General features: G+C 37.8%; 1 protein-coding gene and 1 long non-coding RNA gene across 2 annotated transcripts in view; one reads left to right on the top strand and one right to left on the bottom strand.

Moving 5' to 3' along the window:
* The window catches only part of LOC124264980 (M-phase phosphoprotein 8-like), an 87,303-nt gene extending 66,739 nt beyond the window's left edge, over positions 1 to 20,564 (top strand). Inside the window, exons 7-14 of the mRNA XM_046699761.1 lie at positions 273 to 404; positions 629 to 726; positions 2,280 to 2,366; positions 2,475 to 2,629; positions 3,789 to 3,940; positions 7,528 to 7,655; positions 15,569 to 15,655; positions 15,771 to 20,564. Coding sequence (XP_046555717.1) covers positions 273 to 404; positions 629 to 726; positions 2,280 to 2,366; positions 2,475 to 2,629; positions 3,789 to 3,940; positions 7,528 to 7,655; positions 15,569 to 15,655; positions 15,771 to 15,815 — 884 coding nt within the window. The 3' untranslated portion in view covers positions 15,816 to 20,564. The remainder of the gene's footprint in view (positions 1 to 272; positions 405 to 628; positions 727 to 2,279; positions 2,367 to 2,474; positions 2,630 to 3,788; positions 3,941 to 7,527; positions 7,656 to 15,568; positions 15,656 to 15,770) is intronic.
* On the bottom strand, positions 14,164 to 15,821 carry LOC124264983. The gene is made up of 2 exons (XR_006895309.1): positions 15,723 to 15,821; positions 14,164 to 14,479 (listed from the first exon to the last, which is right to left on the bottom strand). It is a non-coding gene; the product is annotated as an uncharacterized LOC124264983 (long non-coding RNA).
* Positions 20,565 to 22,353: the final 1,789 nt, after the last annotated feature.

The raw sequence follows: 22,353 nt of genomic DNA, 5'->3' as shown, positions 1-22,353 counted from the left end.
GGAAAACGTGTTCTGCCTGGGTTTTGAACGCTTTCTAGTCCTTAAATACACTTCAAACACCCGTAACTCCGAGAGTTAAAATGGACGCTCCAGCTGGCGTCCAAAGAAACAGTACAAGTGAAGGTAGCCACGGAGGGGTGTATGGGGGAAGTCTGAAGACCGTCAGTATTGCCCAGGAGGCAATCCTAGTTATTATTTTTATTATTATAATATATGAGGTATACCCTGACTATGCGTATTGTTCTGTCATGAAACAGTTTGTGTTTACTCAGATGAGCTGAAGCAAGCAGTGTGGGATGGAGACTATGACCTTGTGAAGAGAGCCTTTGCTGCCCGCAAACTGTATGACATTGAGCAGGCTGATGACACTGGCACTACGCTGCTCATGCATGCCATCCTCAGAAGTAAGTCTGAAGCAACTTAAACACCATAACATTTAGTTGTTTGCTGCTGCACTAGAAACAGAATAGGATGTCACCATTCACAGAAATACTAGTAACCTTCAAAAATCATTCATATGACCATCACTACTACTCGACTGTCAGAAGTAATGTTGATGATGCACACCTAAGTCAGTGTTATCTGGCAGTTACTTACCAATATACTTTCCTGTTTGTACTTTCCCCAGATTTTGATGACATAGCAGAGGTGTTAGTCTGTAGTGGGGCCAAGATTAATACTCAACAGAAAAATGGAAACACAGCTCTCATGATTGCTGCAGAACAGGTTTGTGCATCCAATAATACACCTACTTTCTGCTGGTACATATATGGACAAAGCCATGAGAAGCAATCTCATCCTTACAAACAGATCTTTCACTCCAGTAGAATAAGTCCCTGTGTACATATTTTCGGACACTTCTGTGATTGCCCTACTTTCTACTTTTGTAATGTTTGGTTTTAGTTCATTTTCAAGATAGAGAAATCCAACATACTGGTATGAGTGTTTTACTCACTCCTTCGGAGGATATAGAAGCCTTGAATGTGTTTCACAGATTAGACATTCACCTGAATGATCTTCTCTGCTGGTGCCCTGGGATCTTCACACAGAGAGTATCATAATCTGAATGACGGGTGCTTCTTAGCTGGTGTAGACGTGGAAAATGGCTTTTCTTATGATGGTAGATTCTGGTAAAGGGATCAGGGACATTCATGTGATGTCTGCCGATCCAGCATTGACGATCTTTCACAAAGACTGGGTCAGTAGTTGCCTCTCAGATACTTACCGCCTTTGATCGATCACACTCTCCATGTGACAGCTCCTATCGAACTTCCTCTCCTTTCGAGCCTTTCAATCAAGGGACCTCTCCTTCAAGTGCTCACCTGTTTGATGTCTGCAAGGCTCTCAAGGTCTATATCAATTGACAAGAGTGATTTGTAAGGGTACCCAATTGCTCTGTTGCTAGATGGAAGGAATGCTGGGGAATGTCAGCAAGCTGACTATTTCACTGTCTTGATTCAGTTATCTGGTTTACAGTGCTAGGAATAAGCCTCCCCCTGAGGTGTTAAAGGCTCAGTGGATCAGGGCAGTTGCTACTTCTAAGACTTATGCAATGTCCCTTCCCATTGAAGAGATCTGTTCTGTCACTGTTTGGAGCCGGATTGGCAGTTTCATTCACCACTACCAACTTGACATGCATTCTAGGGATCAAGCTCAGTTCTGTCAGTCAGTTCATTATCACGCTTTGACACAGAAATGGGTACAAACCTCCCTGAGAGAAGCAAGTCACATGACGTAATGGTGGGTTAATATAAGTTTGACTATCCATTTTGCTGTTTTGAGGTTTTGAACACTAACAGAATTTCCCTCCTCCTGAGACCTAGGTCTTTGGGAGTCTGTGTTATTGCATGTATTTGCCCCAAGAAAGATCTTTCTTAACCACAATCAGCCAAACCCATAGGGGAAATCAGTTTGTTTAAAGAGAGTCTTCTTTGGGGTAGGACTCCCCACAATTCTGTTCTCTGATGTGTAGAAGGAATAATGAGAGATGGCATGGGTGCTCCTGCCAATCCTCATATTCAGATTAGGAGAGGTAACTCTGAATGTATAGGGTGAGGGCCACATTGTTGTCATACAACTGTCACAGGACATTTTCAGTAGCAGAAAAAGGATTTTACTGAGTTTCACCTTTCTGTTCTATTTGGTACTATTCATGCTGTCTGTGGACAAAGGTGTTTCCTGATAGAGAAAACAAGTACAACAATAAAAATGTTCATGTTCTGAGTGTAGAAGTATTTCAGTGAAACATATATTGCTAAAGAACCTGCTGATTGTTATAGGCTCATATCTGTACCGTGGCTTTGCTCCTTGAGATGGGAGCCAAGATAAACCTGCAACAGGCAAACGGGGAAACAGCACTCATGAAGGTAACTACAACATACAGTTCAAACTCTCTACAGTACCATTATGCAGCAACAGTTTCACCTTGCAATGAAATTTTGTGCATGTTTATACAGATTTGCTTTGTTCAACAGGCTGTGAAACGTGGGCACAGACAGATTGTGCGGTACCTTCTGGAAAGTGGTGCAAACTTCTCCTACCAGTCTTACAGTTGTTGTAGTGCTCTGTCATATGCCAAACTTCACAGGCTGCCAGATGTGGAGGATATAATTGTAGATCACATATCAAGGTTAGTTGCTGGTGCCTCATGTTTCTTCGGAAGATCCTCAGTATACAAAGTTTGTCTGATCATGGCTAGTTCATGATCCAAGGCATAGTGTCTGCTCTTCATGGTAAACAATAAGCCAGTGTTCTTGTACAGAGTACAGATAGAAGTCTGCTACTGAAACTGTTCACTTTCTATTGGCTTTCTTTAGAATAATGTGAATTAATTGATAGAAATGATATGACAAACCTTTAATAAAATTAAAATTCCAAAATTTTGTGGAAATGTTAAAATCTAAATTCTGTTTAATAAACTATCAGACACCTTAGACAGTTACATTTACTATGGATTGCAAGTAAATATAAATGTCTAGTTAACAGTGTTATCTTCATTCTAATGTGGCCACTCTTCCATGAAATGTAATGGGCTATGCCAAATACAGCATCTTCCGACCAATCATGTCAGGAGAACTAATGCTGACTGTAAAGCTTCCATGTGTGGATTTATAGGTTAATGTGGTCCTTTGAAAGTAAATATGTTATGTGCTAATTGCATATAAAACCTCACTGTTACTCTACTACTCTGTGTCATTGCTTGTTTGGGATTAGTTAAATTAGCTTTAGCATTGTCACACTGACACGTGCAATGTATTTATGTCATTTGTACCCAGATATAATTACATTGTTAGCCTTTCTAGTAGGCTTGTATTTAGCTAGTGATTTCAAAAGTCAAGATGAGATGTGCAGCTTATATCTTGTGTTGGCCAATTAGGGTATTATTATTTAGTAAATGGACGATCATGTGACTGGCCTTCGGGGTTTTTTTCCACATAAATATGACGTAAAGTTACAACTATAAAGAACTTGTTCAAAATGTTACCTATTATTTTACAGTTCAACCTTGAACAGCTCTATATAATAGGTGAGTGTGTGAGTGAGTTAAGTTTTACATTGCTGAGTGCGGGGTAAAACTTAACTCACTCACTCACACACTCACGTATTATATAGAGCTGTTCAAGGTTGAACTGTAAAATACAGAAGATTGAATGCTCTCAAAATTTATTTAAAGTAGTCACTTTCTTCTCAGTTGTTTGAACTCTCTATCCCTCATCCATTATGTCTCTTGGCTGATATGGTGACCAGTGTTTAAAAAGCTCTCATCTGTCTGGCTTATATGTTTGCAGACTGACAACAGAGTTTGACAGACAGGTGGCCATAACCCTGAACAACACAGCCCAGATCCTAAGTGCCCTGTTCCCTCTCCAGTGCTTCCCTCTAGCAGAGACTGATAAGTTTGTCATCACATTCAAGAACGAGGTGGAACCCATCACCCCAGGTTTGACCTCAATTAGTATTGACAGGAATGTTATGAATGCGACAAATATATTATCACGAATGTCACACATTCCACCATGACATGTTTGATTGTGTTTGGCCAAATAAGATTTGAAATTAAGTGTTAAATTCCATTTGATACCTCAAAACTAACATGCCTTTTTAGAAAAAAATTGTGCCTGTGGAATATCTCACTGTCAAAAGCTTGTACATAGATGTGAGGAACAGTAATTCTTGAGAATATATTACATCAAGTCAATAAATTCCTGTTTAGGCTGTTTATCACTCTATAAATTCTCATCAGACATCCTGTTGATTGCCAACATATATGCAGTAGTTGTGAGGAAAACTAGATTCCCCACTGAAAAATTCACTCCATGCAGGAGGAGGGAAACTGCCTTGTCCTTCCTTTGTGTCTGCATGTAAGCAAGTAAACATTTGTTAATCACATCTAGATATTTGTGTTAGTTATTCCGCACTATTCCTAAGCTTCACTGATGTCTTCTGATGGACAAGACAGACAAGGTGAGAGAAGTCTACAGTAGATTGGGGGTGTAGAAGAATGAACATTATACTAAGAAAGTAGTAACGAATCCTCTATGTGGTGAACAAAGTAGATATCACAAATATTGAGTAATGAATATGAATACTGGGTAACAAATACAATAACATGGTTGATGCATTACTCATTATGCTCATTGAAACAAGAACAAAATATATTTTTGGACATGTTTTGACCGTGTTGACAGTGTTAATTTATGACTATCAGTAACCAAATGACTATCAAATTCAATATATAAGAGTGTTGACTTTTATCCTGCCTGGCTTGGATATTCCATTTTGCATATCTCGCTTTGATAAATAACACTGAATGTGTGGGTGAATTGTAACAGCCCTATTAACATAATGTACTGAGGGAAATGAATATGGGTACGCTTACTTCTTAAGGTGAAAAGGCGGTGTTGTTCCAAATGTTTAAGGAACAATTTATCCATAATGCTTTGAAAATATTGCCCCCAATTGCATCCTCAGGGGTCATTTTTCACAAGCAATTTAAGCATGAGAACAATTTTTAATATGACAGATCCATGAATTCGCAAGACGTTCAAAACCTTAAAATAATGCCACGTCGATTCCTTTCTGAAAACAAGAAATGGCAGGCAATCAGGACCATCAATGGTGGGATATCAATTTGTCAGACAGCAAGAGACTTTAACAAGTCAAAAAGTGTGCTATCGCGACTGTGGAACTTATACCGCCAGACAGGCGATGTTAAGATAAGACGTGGTCGTCGTCCCAACAAAAAAACGTCAGCACGTGAAGATCGTCATTTACTGGCGATTTCCTTGCGAAACCAGTTCAAATCAGCTTCGAAAATATTGGACACCTTTGGTAGCTTCTTGGACGTCGTGTCAGATCCGACAATGTACAGTCACACACAAGGTACGCCATGTTCCAAGCTCTCCAAGAGGAGTGGCACGCTATTGACCCAAAGTGTCCTACGTCGATGTTAAGAAGTGATCCAGAGGCATGGGGGACGCACCAGATACTGACAATTCAATTGTAGTGTGTGTGACCTTTTAACATTGCTTTCACAAAGTCCACTGTCAATAAAACATTTTTGTCCATATACACATGCGCTCCCTTATTCATTTCCCTCAGTATATGTAATGCTGTATATGTAGGAGATGACGCCATCATCTTAATCACTGTCATACCGAAAGACGTTAAAATATGGTACTTGTTGGTCCCTGCCTGGCTCTCGGCATAAATGGGTAAATCAAGGACTGGTCGGCTCGGAGTCAGTACAATGTGTCTGAGTGGGGTATTCATGCTTCACTGTGGCATGGTATCTCAGTGGGCTAGCACTATAAAACCAGCTTCAGTCTGGGCTAGTACAAGCAGCCGCACATACACATACACATACACATACACATACACATACACATACACATACACATACACATACACATACACATACACACACATGCACGTCGTCATATGAGCGAAATATTCTCAAGCACAACGTTAAACCCGATTCACCTCACCTCATCTTAATCACTGGCATTTGCTCAGTCAAGTCCTCAGTGATCCACACCCTAGATGCAAGTCAAGCAAGAAGGTTATACAAAAGGAAACATCTGAATTACAGCCAAAATAGTCATACAGTAACAAGGCGTTTCTGATGATATGTTGGTCAAACACAGTACAATGACAGTATTGTTTACCATGATATGTTGGTCAAACACAGTACAATGACAGTATTGTTTACCATGATGTGTTTGTCAAACACAGTACAATGACAGTATTGTTTACCATGATGTGTTGGTCAAACACAGTACAATGACAGTATTGTTTACCATGATATGTTGGTCAAACACAGTACAATGACAGTATTGTTTACCATGATGTGTTGGTCAAACACAGTACAATGACAGTATTGTTTACCATGATATGTTGGTCAAACACAGTACAATGACAGTATTGTTTACCATGATGTGTTGGTCAAACACAGTACAATGACAGTATTGTTTACCATGATATGTTGGTCAAACACAGTACAATGACAGTATTGTTTACCATGATCTGTTAGTCAGACACAGTACAATGATAGTATTGTTTACCATGACCTGTTGGTCAAACACAGTATAATGATAGTATTGTTTACCATGATGTGTTGGTCAAACACAGTACAATGATAGTATTGACAGTATTGTTTACCATGATATGTTAGTCAGACACAGTACAATGACAGTATTGTTTACCATGATATGTTAGTCAGACACAGTACAATGACAGTATTGTTCACCATGATGTGTTGGTCAAACACAGTACAATGACAGTATTGTTCACCATGATATGTTAGTCAGACACAGTACAAAGACAGTATTGTTATCCCCCGCAATGCGTTTTGCGGGTTTTTTAAAATGGACTCCGTCCGTGTGTGCATGCGTGGTGCGTCCGTCCGTGCACATTTGTCTTTTCCGGTGCAGAACTCTAAAACCGTTCACTATTTCTTCACCAAACTTGGCACATAGATAGATGTGGTGGTGTACTGGTGCCTTTTGGTAGTTTTGGAATTCTGAATAAAATATTTTTGGCGTTTCCGTGGCAACAAGTTTGACTTAGCCTGAAATTGGTGGTAGTACACTTTTCCGGAGCTGAACTCTAAAACCGTTCACTATTTCTTCACCAAACTTGGCACATAGATTGGTCTGGTGGTGTACTGGTGCCTTTTGGTAGTTTTGGAATTCTGAATAAAATATTTTTGGCATTTCCATGGCAACAAGTTTGACCTAGACTGAAATTGGTGGTAGTACACTTTTCCGGAGCAGAACTCTAAAACCGTTCTCTATTTCTTCACCAAACTTGGCACATAGATAGATGTGGTGGTGTACTGGTGCCTTTTGGTAGTTTTGGAATTCTGAATAAAATATTTTTGGCATTTCCATGGCAATAAGTTTGACTAAAACAGAAATGATAGTATTATTTACCATGATGTGTTGGTCAAACACAGTACAATGATAGGATTGTTTACCATGATATGTTGGTCAGACACAGTACCATGTACTTTTATGTGTTGGTCAGGTGTTGGATTCCTGCTGTTCATTGCACATGCAAGAATAACCCCCCATGAAGTGAAGTGCCGCTTTTATGGACCATGTGCAGTCAAGTCTGTGTTCCTAAATGGTGTCAAGCAGCCATCCATGACAGAGGTAAGATGCTACACACACCTTTGCCTTCAACAAGTGTCACAGTTTAGTCTCAGTCTAGCCTATTGAGAGTAAAAATATTTGGTAAATACCTGTTGGGTAACTGATCATTCGTGAAAGGAGTTACATGGTATCTAGTCATTGTCAGTGACCCATGTATAAGGTCTAGGTCACAGAATACCATTCATGACGTTTGTTTAACTGTTTCACAAGAATGTCTTCCTGCAGATGTTTGAAATCTTGTTAAATTGGTAGTTTTACCTTGAAGCCAGGAAATATTTTCAATATACAATACTTTTGTACACAGCCTGAATGTACCAGGATGCTCCTGTGGAACCTGCTTACAACTTACTGTTTGAATGTCTCACATTATGCAAGAAGTTTATTAAGTATACACTGTTTCTTTCAATCAAAAGAGACCCGAGTTTGTTCCCTGGTGACATGTATTGTATGAATCTAATTTCATTATCAAAATGAATATGATATATAAAGTCCATAAAGGCCTGCAAACATGTCCTTGAAGTTCAGTAGATTTTGCAGTGACAAAAATGTCACAGTAGCCCAGTTATATCTGCAATGTACACCTGCTCTCGCATATGTCTATATGTACTTTGTATACTTGATTTGGGAACATTTTCTTTCCTCCTTCTTTCTTGTTTAATTCTTTTTATCCCCCCGGCATGTAATGCGGGGGGATATAGTCGACGCCTCGTCCGTCTGTCCGTCCGTATCATTTTGTTCCAGAGCATAACTCAACAAAAATGGTAGATATAACAAACAGAACCTAAGGTGGTGCCATTTGCTATTTACAGACTTTTGGCATTTTTATTTTTCCCGGTTTCCATGGAAACGTAGTGGACTTAGTCTTAAAGGGAGGGTGGGCTTCGTTTCCGGAGCATAACTCAAAAACCGTTCGATATATTTCAACAAAACTAGGTAGATATATCAAACAAAACCTTAAGTGGTGCATTTTGCTATTTGCACAGTTTTGGCATATTTATTTTTCCCGGTTTCCCTGGAAATGATTCAGACTTAGTCCCAAAAGGGAGGGGTGGGCTTCGTTTCCGGAGCAGAACTCGAAAACTTCTTAATATCTTTCACCAAAACACGGCAGATATGTGAGGCAGATGCCAAAGTGGTGCCTTTTGATATTTGCAGATTTTTGTGATTTATTATTTTCTCGGTTTCTATGGAAACGATTCAGACTTAGTCCCAAAAGGGAGGGGTGGGCTTCGTTTCCGGAGCACAACTGGAAAACTTCTTAATATCTTTCAGCAAAACTTGGCAGATATGTGAGGCAGATCACAAAGTGGTGCCTTTTACTATTTCGGATTTTTGTGATTTATTATTTTCTCGGTTTCCATGGAAACGATTCAGACTTAGTCTCAAAAGGGAGGGGTGGGTTTCGTTTCCGGACCACAACTGGAAAACTTCTTAATATCTTTCAGCAAAACTTGGCAGATATGTGAGGCAGGTGCCAGATTGGTGCCTTTTGCTATTTGGCAGATTTTTGGCATATTTATTTTTCCGGGTTTCCATGGATACGATTAGGACTTAGTCCCAAAAGGGAGGGGTGGGCTTCATTTCCAGTGCACGACTCGAAAAGCGTTCAGTATCTTTCAACAGAACTTGGCAAATATATATAAGGCAAATTTTGAAATGGTGCCTTTTGCTGTTTACAGATTTTTGGCGTTTACATTTCTCATGATTTCCCTGGAAACGATTTGGACTTGGTTTTTAAAAAAAGTAAAGCTGGACTTTAAGTAACTGTCAGATGATTTGTTCTTTCTAATATGTGGGGGCCGGGGGGATATGTCATCTTCTGATGACTCTTGTTTTTTTCTTCTCTTTTCTATTCTCTTCTGTTTTTATTTATTTGTTTCTTTTTTTGTTTTTCTTTAAAAAAAGAAGAAAGTTGTACGCATTTGAAGGGTGGACACTTATCATCACAGACATAGCAATATATTAATTTCATAAAATGTGCTGTCATAAATAAAAAAAATGTCACAGTAGTTATGTTTTGAAGTCTTTGTAATGTCATTATGATATAATACCTTGACCATTGAACATTGGAAAGTGTTTTTATCCCCCTCAATGCGTTTTGCGGGGTATTAAAATGGACTCTGTCCGTGCGTCCGTCCTTCCGTCCGTCCATGCACATTTGTCTTTTCCGGAGCAGAACTCTAAAACCGTTCGATATTTCTTCACCAAACTTGGCACATACATGGATCTGGTGATGTACTGGTGCCTTTTGGTAGTTTTGGATTTCTGAATTAAATATTTTTGGTGTTTCCATGGCAACAAGTTCGACTTTGACTGAAATTAGTGGTAGTGCTCTTTTCCGGAGAAGAACTCTGAAACCGTTCAATATTTCTTCACCAAACTTGGCACATAGATAGATGTGGTGGTGTACTGGTGCCTTTTGGTAGTTTTGGAATTGTGAATAAAATATTTTGGCATTTCCATGGCAACAAGTTTGACTTAGCCTGAAATTGTGGTAGTGCTCTTTTCCGGAGCAGAACTCTAAAACCGTTCACTATTTCTTCACCAAACTTGGCACATAGATAGATGTGGTGGTGTACTGGTGCCTTTTGGTAGTTTTGGAATTCTGAATAAAATATTTTTAGCGTTTCCATGGCAACAATTTCGACTTAGCCTGAAATTGGTGGTTGTGCTCTTTTCCGGAGCAGAACTCTAAAACCGTTCACTATTTCTTCACCAAACTTGGCACATAGATAGATGTGGTGGTGTACTGGTGCCTTTTGGTAGTTTTGGAATTCTGAATAAAATATTTTTGGCATTTCCATGGCAACAAGTTTGACTTAGCCTGAAATTGGTGGTAGTGCTGCTTTCTGGAGCAGAACTCTAAAACCGTTCATATTTCTTCACCAAACTTGGCACATAGATAGATCTGGTGGTGTACTGGTGCCTTTTGGTAGTTTTGGAATTCTGAATAAAATATTTTTGGCGTTTCCATGGCAACAAGTTTGACTTAGCCTGAAATTGGTGGTTGTGCTCTTTTCCGAGCAGAACTCTAAAACCGTTCACTATTTCTTCACCAAACTTGGCACATAGATAGATCTGGTGGTGTACTGGTGCCTTTTGGTAGTTTTGGAATTCTGAATAAAATATTTTGGCATTTCCATGGCAACAAGTTTGACTTAGCCTGAAATTGGTGATAGTGCTGCTTTCTGGTGCAGAACTTTAAAAACCTTTCAATACTCTCCTTCCACTTTTCTATATACACACCTAAATATTTGACATAATCATAACTCGTAGACATAATCATGAAGAGTATTTTGCCATTGCGGGGGATATTGATGACTTTGTCTTCTTGTTAGTGTTTATTATCCCACGGCATGGAGTCTTTATGGGATATAGTCGCCGCCTCGAATCCGTCCGTCCGTAATCATTTTCAGTTTCCGAGCAGAACTCAAAGACTGCTTCGATATTTTTTCACCAAACTTGGCACATACATGGATCTGGTGATGTACTGGTGCCTTTTGGTAGTTTTGGATTTCTGAATTAAATATTTTTTGTGTTTCCATGGCAACAAGTTTGACTTTGACTGAAATTAGTGGTAGTGCTCTTTTCCGAGCAGAACTCTAAAACCGCTCAATATTTCTTCACCAAACTTGGCACATAGATAGATCTGGTGGTGTACTGGTGCCTTTTGGTAGTTTTGGAATTCTGAATAAAATATTTTTGGCATTTCCATGGCAACAAGTTTGACTTTAGCCTGAAATTGGTGGTAGTGCTCTTTTTCCCGAGCAGAACTCTAAAACCGCTCACTATTTCTTCACCAAACTTGGCACATAGATAGATCTGGTGGTGTACTGGTGCCTTTTGGTAGTTTTGGAATTCTGAATAAAATATTTTTGGCGCTTCCATGGCAACAAGTTTGACTTAGACTGAAATTGGTGGTAGTGCTCTTTTCCGAGCAGAACTCTAAAACCGTTCAATATTTCTTCACCAAACTTGGCACATAGATAGATCTGGTGGTGTACTGGTGCCTTTTGGTAGTTTTGGAATTTTGAATAAAATATTTTTGGCGCTTCATGGCAACAAGTTCGACTTAGCCTGAAATTGGTGGTTGTGCTCTTTCCTCGAGCAGAACTCTAAAACCGTTCACTATTTCTTCACCAAACTTGGCACATAGATAGATCTGGTGGTGTACTGGTGCCTTTGGTAGTTTTGGAATTCTGAATAAAATATTTTTGGCGCTTCCATGGCAAACAAGTTTGACTTAGCCTGAAATTGGTGGTAGTGCTCTTTTCCGGAGCAGAACTCTAAAACCGTTCACTATTTCTTCACCAAACTTGGCACATAGATAGATCTGGTGGTGTACTGGTGCCTTTTGGTAGTTTTGGAATTCTGAATAAAATATTTTTGGCGTTTCCATGGCAACAAGTTTGACTTAGCCTGAAATTGGTGGTAGTGCTCTTTTCCGAGCAGAACTCTAAAACCGCTTCAATATTTCTTCACCAAACTTGGCACATAGATAGATCTGGTGGTGTACTGGTGCCTTTTGGTAGTTTTGGAATTCTGAATAAAATATTTTTGGCGCCTCCATGGCAACAAGTTTGACTTAGATTGAAATTGGTGGTTGTGCTCTTTTCCGGAGCAGAACTCTAAAACCGTTCACTATTTCTTCACCAAACTTGGCACATAGATAGATCTGGTGGTGTACTGGTGCCTTTTGGTAGTTTTGGAATTCTGAATAAAATATTTTTGGCATTTCCATGGCAACAAGTTTGACTTAGCCTGAAATTGGTGGTTGTGCTCTTTTCCAGAGCAGAACTCTAAAACCGTTCACTATTTCTTCACCAAACTTGGCACATAGATAGATCTGGTGGTGTACTGGTGCCTTTTGGTAGTTTTGGAATTCTGAATAAAATATTTTGGCATTTCCATGGCAACAAGTTTGACTTAGCCTGAAATTGGTGATAGTGCTGCTTTCTGGAGCAGAACTTTAAAAACCTTTCAATTCTCTCCTTCCACTTTTCTATATACACACCTAAATATTTGACATAATCATAACTCGTAGACATAATCATGAAGAGTATTTTGCCATTGCGGGGGATATTGATGACTTTGTCTTCTTGTTGGTTTCCATGGAAACGCTTTTGGACTTAGTCTTAAAGAAGGGGTGGGCTTCATTTCCGGAGCACAACTCAAAAACCGTTATAATATTTTTCAACAAAACTTGGTAGATATATCAAACACATCCTAAAGTTGTGCCTTTTGCTATTTGCAGATTTTTGTCATTTTTATTTTTCCCTGGTTTTCCTTGGAAGCGATTCGGACTTAGTCCCAAAAGTGAGGGTGGGCTTCGTTTCCGGAGCACAACTCGAAAACTTCTCAATGTCTTTCAGCAAAACTTGGCAGATATGTGAGGCAGATCCCAAAGTGGTGCCTTTTGATATTTGCAGATATTTGTGATTTATTATTTTTTTTGGTTTCCATGGAAATGATCGTGACTTAGTCTCAAAGGAAGGGGTGGGTTTCGTTTCGAGGAGCATAACTCAAGAACCATTCAATATTTTTCAACAAGACTTGGTAGATATATCAAAACAGAACCTTAAGTGGTGCCTTTTGCCATTTACAGATTTTTAGCATTTTTACTTTTCCCCGTTTCCATGGAAACGATTCGGACTTAGTTGCAAAAGTGAGGGGTGGGCTTCGTTTCCGGAGCATAACTCAAGAACCGTTCAATATTTTTCAACAAAACTTGGTAGATGTATGAAACAGAACCTTAAGTGGTGCCTTTTGCTATTTGCAGATTTTTGGCATTTTTATTTTTCTTGATTTCCATGGAAACATTTTGGACTTAGTCTCAAAAAGTAAGGATTGCTTTCATTTCCGGAGCACAACTCAAAAACCGTATAATATTTTTCAACAAAACTTGGTAGATATATCAAACACATCCTAAAGTTGTGCCTTTTGCTATTTGCAGATTTTTGGCATTTTTATTTTTCCCGGTTTCCTTGGAAACGATTCGGACTTAGTCCCAAAAGTGAGGGGTGGGCTTCGTTTCCGGAGCACAACTCAAAAACTTCTCTATATCTTTCAGCAGAACTTGGCAGATATGTGAGGCAGATCCCAAAGTGGTGCCTTTTGCTATTTGCAGATTTTTGTCATTTATTTTTTCATGATTTCCATGGAAACGATTTGCACTTAGTCTAAAATCAAGCTGGACTTTAAGTAACTGTCAGATGATTTGTTCTTTCAAAGATGTGGAGGCCGGGGGGATATGTCATCTTCTGATGACTCTTGTTATACACATCATAGAAAGATAACTATAATCAGAATGGCATGTTACTTCTTCATTGCCTTATTTTTGCTTAACTTTATTGATGAAATATTTGTATTTCATAAATGTGCACTGCAAATAAATTGCCATATAGCATATACCAAGTATTACATTATTAATAACTATATGATGCTTCAATTGTAATGTTTAAGATGCTTATTTGTAATGTGTGAGAAAAGCCATTAGTAAAGTCAGTAATGTTTCTTCATAACTAACTTTTATTGTGGGTAACAGGAATGACATCAAGGTACAAAAGGGACAAAAACTTTCAAATTGAGTTGAAGTAAGGAAGGCTGAACATTTGTATTTCTTATGAAACTTCTACCTATGTTTCATCATTGCCACAATTTCTGTATTTTGGCTGCAATCACACTAAAACTTTTTAGGCAGAAATAATCTTCACTGTCAACTGTACATAACAAGTTGTTCCCGCAGCATCACTATCAGACAACAGCTTTCCTGTGCACAGGGGTGTGTTTTCATCTCTTGGAAACTTTATGTATTGCGTGCTGTCCTGAAATGAGCACAATGATATATATATTACAACATTATGTCAGTAAATTGACGGTGGGAGAGTGACAACAGTCAATGTAGACAACAGTCACACATTATTTCTCTTTGCCTTTTGCCATAATCCATCAGTCTGCCCACTGGACGAACTGCTCTTTATCAGAGTGCAGCTACTTTAACCCTGCTCTACAAGTAGTCTTGTATGTTTTGAATCTATACGGCTGGTGGAGAGATGTACACACTACAAGAAAATTTAACATGGTGACATGTGTGACATATCTTGACTGAATCCAAACATTTTAAATTGGGAAAATGGAAGCAAGTCACAGAGGCCTACCAGCTCAAATGATGGAAATAGATCTTGCTAACATTGCGTCTTGGCTAAATTGGTGTTATGACAGAAGTTTCTCCAACTTGTAAAATGTTCAAGCTATGTGCTAGTTAGAGAACTGATTTTCAGTATCTCTGACTATTGTTTTGATACAAATAACACTTATCCCAGTAGTTGCTCCAGATACACAATGGTTCATTCGGACTTGATTAAAAAGAGTGACACCATGTTTGTTTGTGAACACTGAAAGTAGTATGTACCTGACCTTTCATATTTGCATCTGTATATGAATATGGGAATTTGTACCTAGTAAGGCCAGACCAATTTTATTTCTTGTTTTACGGATCTGCCTATCATATTTTTTTCAAGAATAAGGAAAAAAATAAATAATAATTTTCCCCGCCCAAAAAATAAAATGCTAATGTTTTTATTGGAAAAAAAATGTAAATATGTTTTTAGATTGCTTTTTGCCCCATATACACTTCATAAATTGCCAAAAGTAAAATACTTTTAGTATTTAGAAGGAATATTACTTTGATTGGTGATTATATGTTTATTTTTCCCTCCTGCCTTTAGGTTTTCTGAGGACATAACTTTGTAAAACAAGAAATAAAATTGGTTTGGCCTAAAGAGTAATAATTAGTGGCATTGTGGTACTTGATGAGAGGAACAGACTGCCACCATATAGCTGGAATATTCCTGAGTGCGGCGTAAAACTAAACTCACTCACTCACTTGATGAGAGGAAGTGTATTTTTTGCAGGAGGCCAACTTTGTCCTGTCTTGCCATCCAGTTCTGCCAGGGAAGAATGAACTGTGTATACACACTGAATCTGCTGTCTCTTCCAAGGTGAGAAGTATATGATCCTTAATAGTACTTGCTTACATCACTGATGATGACAATGCTTTACACTCACCTCAGATAACTTGACGTATGTTCTGACATTCGCGGGAATGTTTTTCAGGCCAAGCTGGTGGTGTGCGCTTACAAGGCACAGCTCATACAGTGAGGACCACATGCACATCATCTGCGTTTATATTTCTGCTGGGCATTCAAAAGGAAGCTGTTACAACAGGCATATATAGCAATACAAGGTCATATGTTAAACACCTTTGTATTCCACTAGCAGCTTTCCCCTCAGCCTATATCATTGCTGTGTTCATCTCCTGCTGGGAAACATCCTTCGTCTGATCTCACTGTGTCACGTGACATCATAGGTGTCTGTTGATGGGCAGATGACGCACGGTGTGTTTTGAAGCTTATAGTCATAAAGTTAATTGTTACTGCAAAGCTTGAGATTATGAAGGCACATTTGAACTGTTTGTGCAGAATTTGACAATTGATTCCAAATATTTTGCCAGATGAAAGTTCCAACATTCATCATTTGAAAGTGAAATACTTAAATGCCTGGAGTTTTTGGTGACTGTTGTGCTGAGACTCCTGTCTTAGAGCATGGGAAGATAACTTCCCTTGTATGACAGTTCAGAGGTGTCAAATTTTGTACACGTCACATGTGTAGGATTTGTTCTTATAACAGCAGGTTTTCTGTCTATTCCTGAGGTTGATTTTGTGATATACAGCTAGTAGTGAGGATGTAGTGAGTTGCTTTGCAATGTTATGAAGTTGTTATTTATGAATATGTAACAGACCTGTTCCTGGATGATGTCACAAATAGTATATATAGAGTTCCTATCAAATTATTATGCTATAATCTATACAAGTAGTATTGGTAGTGCAGATGGCTACAACCTGAATGAGTCTTTCAGTTGATGTATTTATAACAAATTGGAATGGTACAATCTCCACTGTTGTGTGGAGATTGTTTAAGTTCAAACCAAACAAGATGTAAAGTAACATTTACTTATTTGATTTTGAGATTTCAGATCATGATGAATTTATTTGCCTTTTCTATATGTAAATCTTGAAAGATTTTGAAAGGATCTTCCTGTCTGAAAATATTGAAAAGGTTTTGATTAATATCTAAATATTAGTGTAATATGGCCTAATTTATTGTGTATGTTCTGAGATTTGTCTATTGGCCAATGATCTACATTGGTAAAAGTGAAAGTGGTCTGTCTTAGTTGTTTGGATGTCTTTTGTTAAAACAAACTAAACACCATCTCCATTTTGCTACCCTGTATTACATGGGGTCATCTTAGAAAAGCATAATAGTGTGGCTATCTTAGAGCCTGATGTTTTCTACATACACCTGGTGATGTTTACACCACAGGTTTCATAGTAATCATTTGTTAAATCCTCAAAGTTTGTCTTTATAAAACAAGTATGAAGAAGTTAAATACAGCAACATCCAATTAATCAGTATTAAAACTTTCTAATTAAGGAATCATGTGTACAGAGAAATACCCGTTGTTTTTCATTACAAACAGTGATAGTCCAGACTTAAAACCTCTGAACTGACCTGTTTGAGTGTATTTGTATAAATATTTATATCAGCAGTTCATCAAACAGCTTGTGCTGTATGTTGTGAGTTGTGTGCCAACCTTGAGAGTGTTGTCCTGTGTTTGTAACAGCGTGTTGGTTTACATGTAGTGTGGGCCACTCCTCCCTAGACAGGACAGGCTGCTCTGTGGAACCCCAAACATTGCTGGGTACCTGCCACCAGTGAGACTAGTCACTACAGTCTCCTCCACTTGCTGTGTCGTAACAGGGTCACAAGATGCTCATCTTCTGGATTGTTTCCTCTTGGCAGTGTCCCACATGGAAATATCAGTCTTTGTTTCTCATAATAGAGTATGAACATTTTGCATTGCATTTACGTTTTGTAACCTTTATAATGTATTCTACATTACATCTTTCTACATCAAAAGTTGTTACTTTTTGAAGATATTGTGTTATTGAATTGACAGTAACAGTCGAAACCTCTCATTCTATATTCATAATGCTTTAATATGTTATCATAACAACAGTAGGTTTTCTAAAAAGATGTCTTACGACTGCTATTTTCATACTTTTATACTTGACCCTTGTGTTGTGTGTTGTTATGGGATTGACCAGCTTCCATTGAGACACACCAGTCATCACCTAGGATATCCAACATTTTTCTCTTGATCACATACCAAAGGCATCATTAATGTAGTGGAGTCATACTGGCTCATCTTGCAGCAGTGTTTTACCCAGTTGATAATGTGAAACAGTAAACAAGTGTAATGTAGCACATCAGAGATATCTTCCACAGGACATTTTGAAAGTTCTATAGAGATGCTATAGTTCTGCCAAATGTACATGTTGGTAGTTTTATGCCCATCGTAATCAATGTTCCAAACCCAGGTTTTACAGAAACAAAACAAGCTAATAATGGTGTTTGGGCTGACATATATTATTGACAAAAAGCATTACCTCAAATGCACATTTTGATTTAAATAGGATGTTGTAGCTCAGGTCAAATGAATGTTCATGTATGGTTTTGTCATCGCATTTTGCCCATTATGTATGTTCTTGTCATGAATTGTAGGAAATCGACTTCTCTGTTGAAGCCATAAGGCTACGAACATGACACTTTGCTGATGATCAAATCAGTGATTCTCACACAACTATCTTCCTGTGGTAGGCATACATTTCTCCAAGCTGAAGATAATTGTATGAGACTGGACAATGCTGGTGGGATGGTAGATTTCTAGAACTTCTAGTAACAGGAATGGTGGTGAATGGACTGCTGTAAGCACAACACTTTGGGAAATGATCTCAGCTGGAAGCCAGGTTCATTGTAGGGTGTAGCTGCTTACAGTGGGTATTCTTGATGAATATAATATGTGTTGTCATAATGTATCTGTGTAACTGTTAGCTGCCTTGTTTGTGTAATGAGATCCTACCTGCAACTGGGAGGAAAGTGTTACAAAATCTAATTTTGTATAGTGCAGTGTCATATTAGTGAGACAAGGCAGCACTGCAGATCGCTTTTATCGCAAATAGGTACAATGGCTTAAATGTTACCAGCATAGTTTTATTACAACCCTTCAGCAGCCCCATGAAATGTGACTGCTTTTAGCTTTCGTTGGAATTTGGTCTCCGCCACTGCAGTTTTTATTTAATGACAAATACTCAAATATGCTTTACATCAGCGATTACTCTTGTGTTGACTTTAAAATGGGTAATGGGATAGCCAAAACTCACAAAATGTTTGGATTAAACTTCTGTATACTTAGGTTGGGGAAAAGATTAGTCAACGGAGGAGTGCATCATTCAACTATTTGTTAGACATGGTTACCTCATTGTTACTAAATTGACATGTGTCAGAGGCAAGTTTTCAAAATTGTCTGCTGTATCTGTTACATAGTCTGTCATAGGAGCTATTAAAAATATCTTTGTAAACTGTCTGAAATGTTCATATATTTACAAATTATACAGCCATTTGCCAGAATCACGTTTTACAGAAGTGGCACACAGAGATTATATATATGCCTGATTGTGTAAAGCAATGGATATCCAGAGCCTGTTCTGTAAGGTACTGTATGGTTCTGATTGCAGGTTAATGTTTAAGAGTTCGCTTCACATTTTCAGTGATATCACTGATATTTCCAGACTGGGTGTGGTCAGTTCATTGGATGAGTGTGATATTTCTACAGGGTGTACATGTTGTTGCAACTACCAGACATTAGTGCTCTTCAGTGAATATATAGCCTCAGACAGTTCAGTTTGGAACTTTACACACACAGCAACAAGAAGTTCAAAACACAAGAACTCCAAACAAACTTTCTGATATTCACCTACCACAAGCTCTGTAACCACAAGTTTAGACCTGTGTTGAGCTGGCCAAAGTTCTTATGTGAATGAATTTTGAGAGGAGATTGCTGTTTTCTTTTAAGCTAAGTGTATATGATAGGTAACCATTATTAACCTTAGTATTGTCATCTTTGATGGTTTTATTGTGATGACTGGTGATAGGATGATCTAATAGCCTGTGACAACTTCCTTTAGTGGCTCTCTACAGACTTGGGCTGTAACCATACGTCACTGTCAGCAGTCTTTCTTCTACTTGTTCGGACATGGTTTTCGGTCCTCTTTAGAACATCTTGAGAAATGTACCTACTGACAATATGTTTATCAATTTCACAACCAATTTAGCTTTCAGAGTTTAAATTTATCATAACTTGTTTCTGGTAAGTGGTAAAATGTTTGCTCCATGAGCCAAAACACTGAAGCAGCCAACTAGCAGCAGAGAGTAATTCCCACTTTTGTGGACAAAACACTATAGATAGTACAGCAGATTGGCTACCTGTAACGTTTTATCCCACCATATAAATCCTAGGGCTAACAATGTTCAGCTGAATGTCATCTTTGAGGCAATACGGAAACATGGCTGAACCATATATTGCCAGTTACTGTTGTATTTTTCAGGGTTTTTTCTGTTCTCAGGCTGGGATAATTGTTCGATCTTAAGAAGTTGGCTTAATAAGGGCCATGATCTGGAAGTCTTCAGACTGGAGGCACTTTAAGACTTTATACTTTGAGGGATGTCTATGATACCCATGTGGCACCATGGTATCCTTTGTCTTTCTTCTTTAACTGTAATCTTAAAGTGTAAGAAGCTGAAACACATCTTGCATTCAACAAATTACACAACACATCTCATTTAATAAAGATTCACATTTGTGACTCTAATAGCAAGCACTATCTTTATTTGATAGCTTGGTTAATCTATCTAGTGAGCAGTAGTGCCTTGGTGCTATTGTTTTATTATTAAAGTTTCTGCAAAATGTATCAAGTGAAGGTGGAAACATCTCATCTGGCCTTATAGTCTGTTTGCAGTGAAAACGTACCGATGAATTTCACTCTAAACAAAGATGAATTTCATAATTTTACCTCTAAACAAAAACTTAGTAGATGCCGAAGCTTTTTCAGGCGCACATTTTCATACACGGTTTGAAAAGTGAACGCTAGCGAAATTAGCCAAGCGTGGTCCTGGATCTACGATGCGGCTGTAAAATTACACAGAAATGTAGAATATTAAATTTCCTATCCGTTGGTATAAATATAAGTACAACTACCTTGGCGGTTTGAAAATAGACCTTTGCTAAATGTTGTCCAAATTTTTGTTATGCTTAAGAAACAGTAAATTTCTCCGGCTATTTATCGCGACCGATAAAAGCACTGTGCTACTTATGCATTTTTAATGTGGCATCTTTACGGAATATGTGAGCTAAGAAAATACAGCCTGATATCTGAACGACATAAAATGACTCGTAATAAATGTCAAAATGGATTTTCTTCTATGACGCCGTTTAATTACATAGAGGTCATACACGATAATGATATTGATAAGGGGGCATAACTCCAAGTATGCGTAACACTAGGTCAATGTAACTCAGATCACTTGGAGAGAATTTGTTGTTAAGACGGACGCTATATTTTCGTTATTTTATGTTCATGGTGAACCAAACTATTCCAGTTCAAAGTTCCCAATGTGAACGGACGGGCTTTGGTAGTTTCACAATTTATAAGAAAAGATGTCAACGTCATTACATGTGAAAGCACGTAATAGCATTTGAATGGACCTATCCGGTATATAAGTTAGTTCTTAGAATCCCATATTCTCCTGTTTGTGTAGATGTAATTTGACTTATTTTGCATCGTTATTACCAGAGTACTAGCCATATCTTCAAATGTAACTAAATTGCTGAAAATGATACAACATTTTAGTTGACGCCCTTGCTTGTTTTATGCATTTTGACGCCGAAAAAGACGACATTGGTATGCTGATTAGTATATATCTCACTTAATTTCCATTAATTGTATGAAAGGTCCAGACTTCTATGTCAGAATTTAACACTCTTTAGACAAAACATAAAATGACTGATTTTTCCATTTAAATAGTGTCCTGAATATATCAACAATTAGACGGTTTGACAGCGTATCTTTTGTGAACAACACGCCTGTTTGGCATCAATTTAACGTAAATAAAAATAATATTTCACAACACCCGAATATTTTGTTTGGGATAAGAATTTTTGTTTGTTTATGATTTTGTCGCTATTTCTCTTCATAATGTGCAATGAAAGATGCAAAAAGATAGCTTTTTATATATGGAACTATATATTAGAATATGGATGTAAGATTTGTCCGAATTAACTAATGAGACGGTATATATATTTTTCAACAATTTTCCTATAAATGTAGTTAGAGTTTGATATCCTGTCATCACAATATTATTTAATCGAATATGAATTGAATATATTATCGAAAACAATGATAGAGAATCATAAAACGTTTCCAACAAACGGGCACCTTGCCGATCAATATGCATCATTCTTTTGTGTATAAAACGACACAAAATTATGCAATGAACAAGACAATTCCTTAAATATGTGTGCATATACATTTCATACCATATCTAAATCATTGTCATTAATATTATCAGTTTTACATATAAGGTTGAATTAAATCAACGTTCATTAACCTGTTCATATGAAATTGCAATATTAGTCCAAAAAAATTCAAATTGAATATTGTACATCATAGGAACTAAAGTAGTTGCAGCTATTGCTACGTTTGATCTTCTAACACTTGTGTAATTGTTAGAATATGGTGTA

The sequence above is a fragment of the Haliotis rubra genome, unplaced genomic scaffold (genome assembly GCF_003918875.1).
Source record: "Haliotis rubra isolate DU_JTF1 unplaced genomic scaffold, ASM391887v1 Scf953, whole genome shotgun sequence".
NCBI lineage: Eukaryota > Metazoa > Mollusca > Gastropoda > Lepetellida > Haliotidae > Haliotis > Haliotis rubra.
The sequence above is the reverse complement of the archived record's forward strand: the minus strand, read 5'-3'. Positions and strand labels throughout refer to the sequence as shown.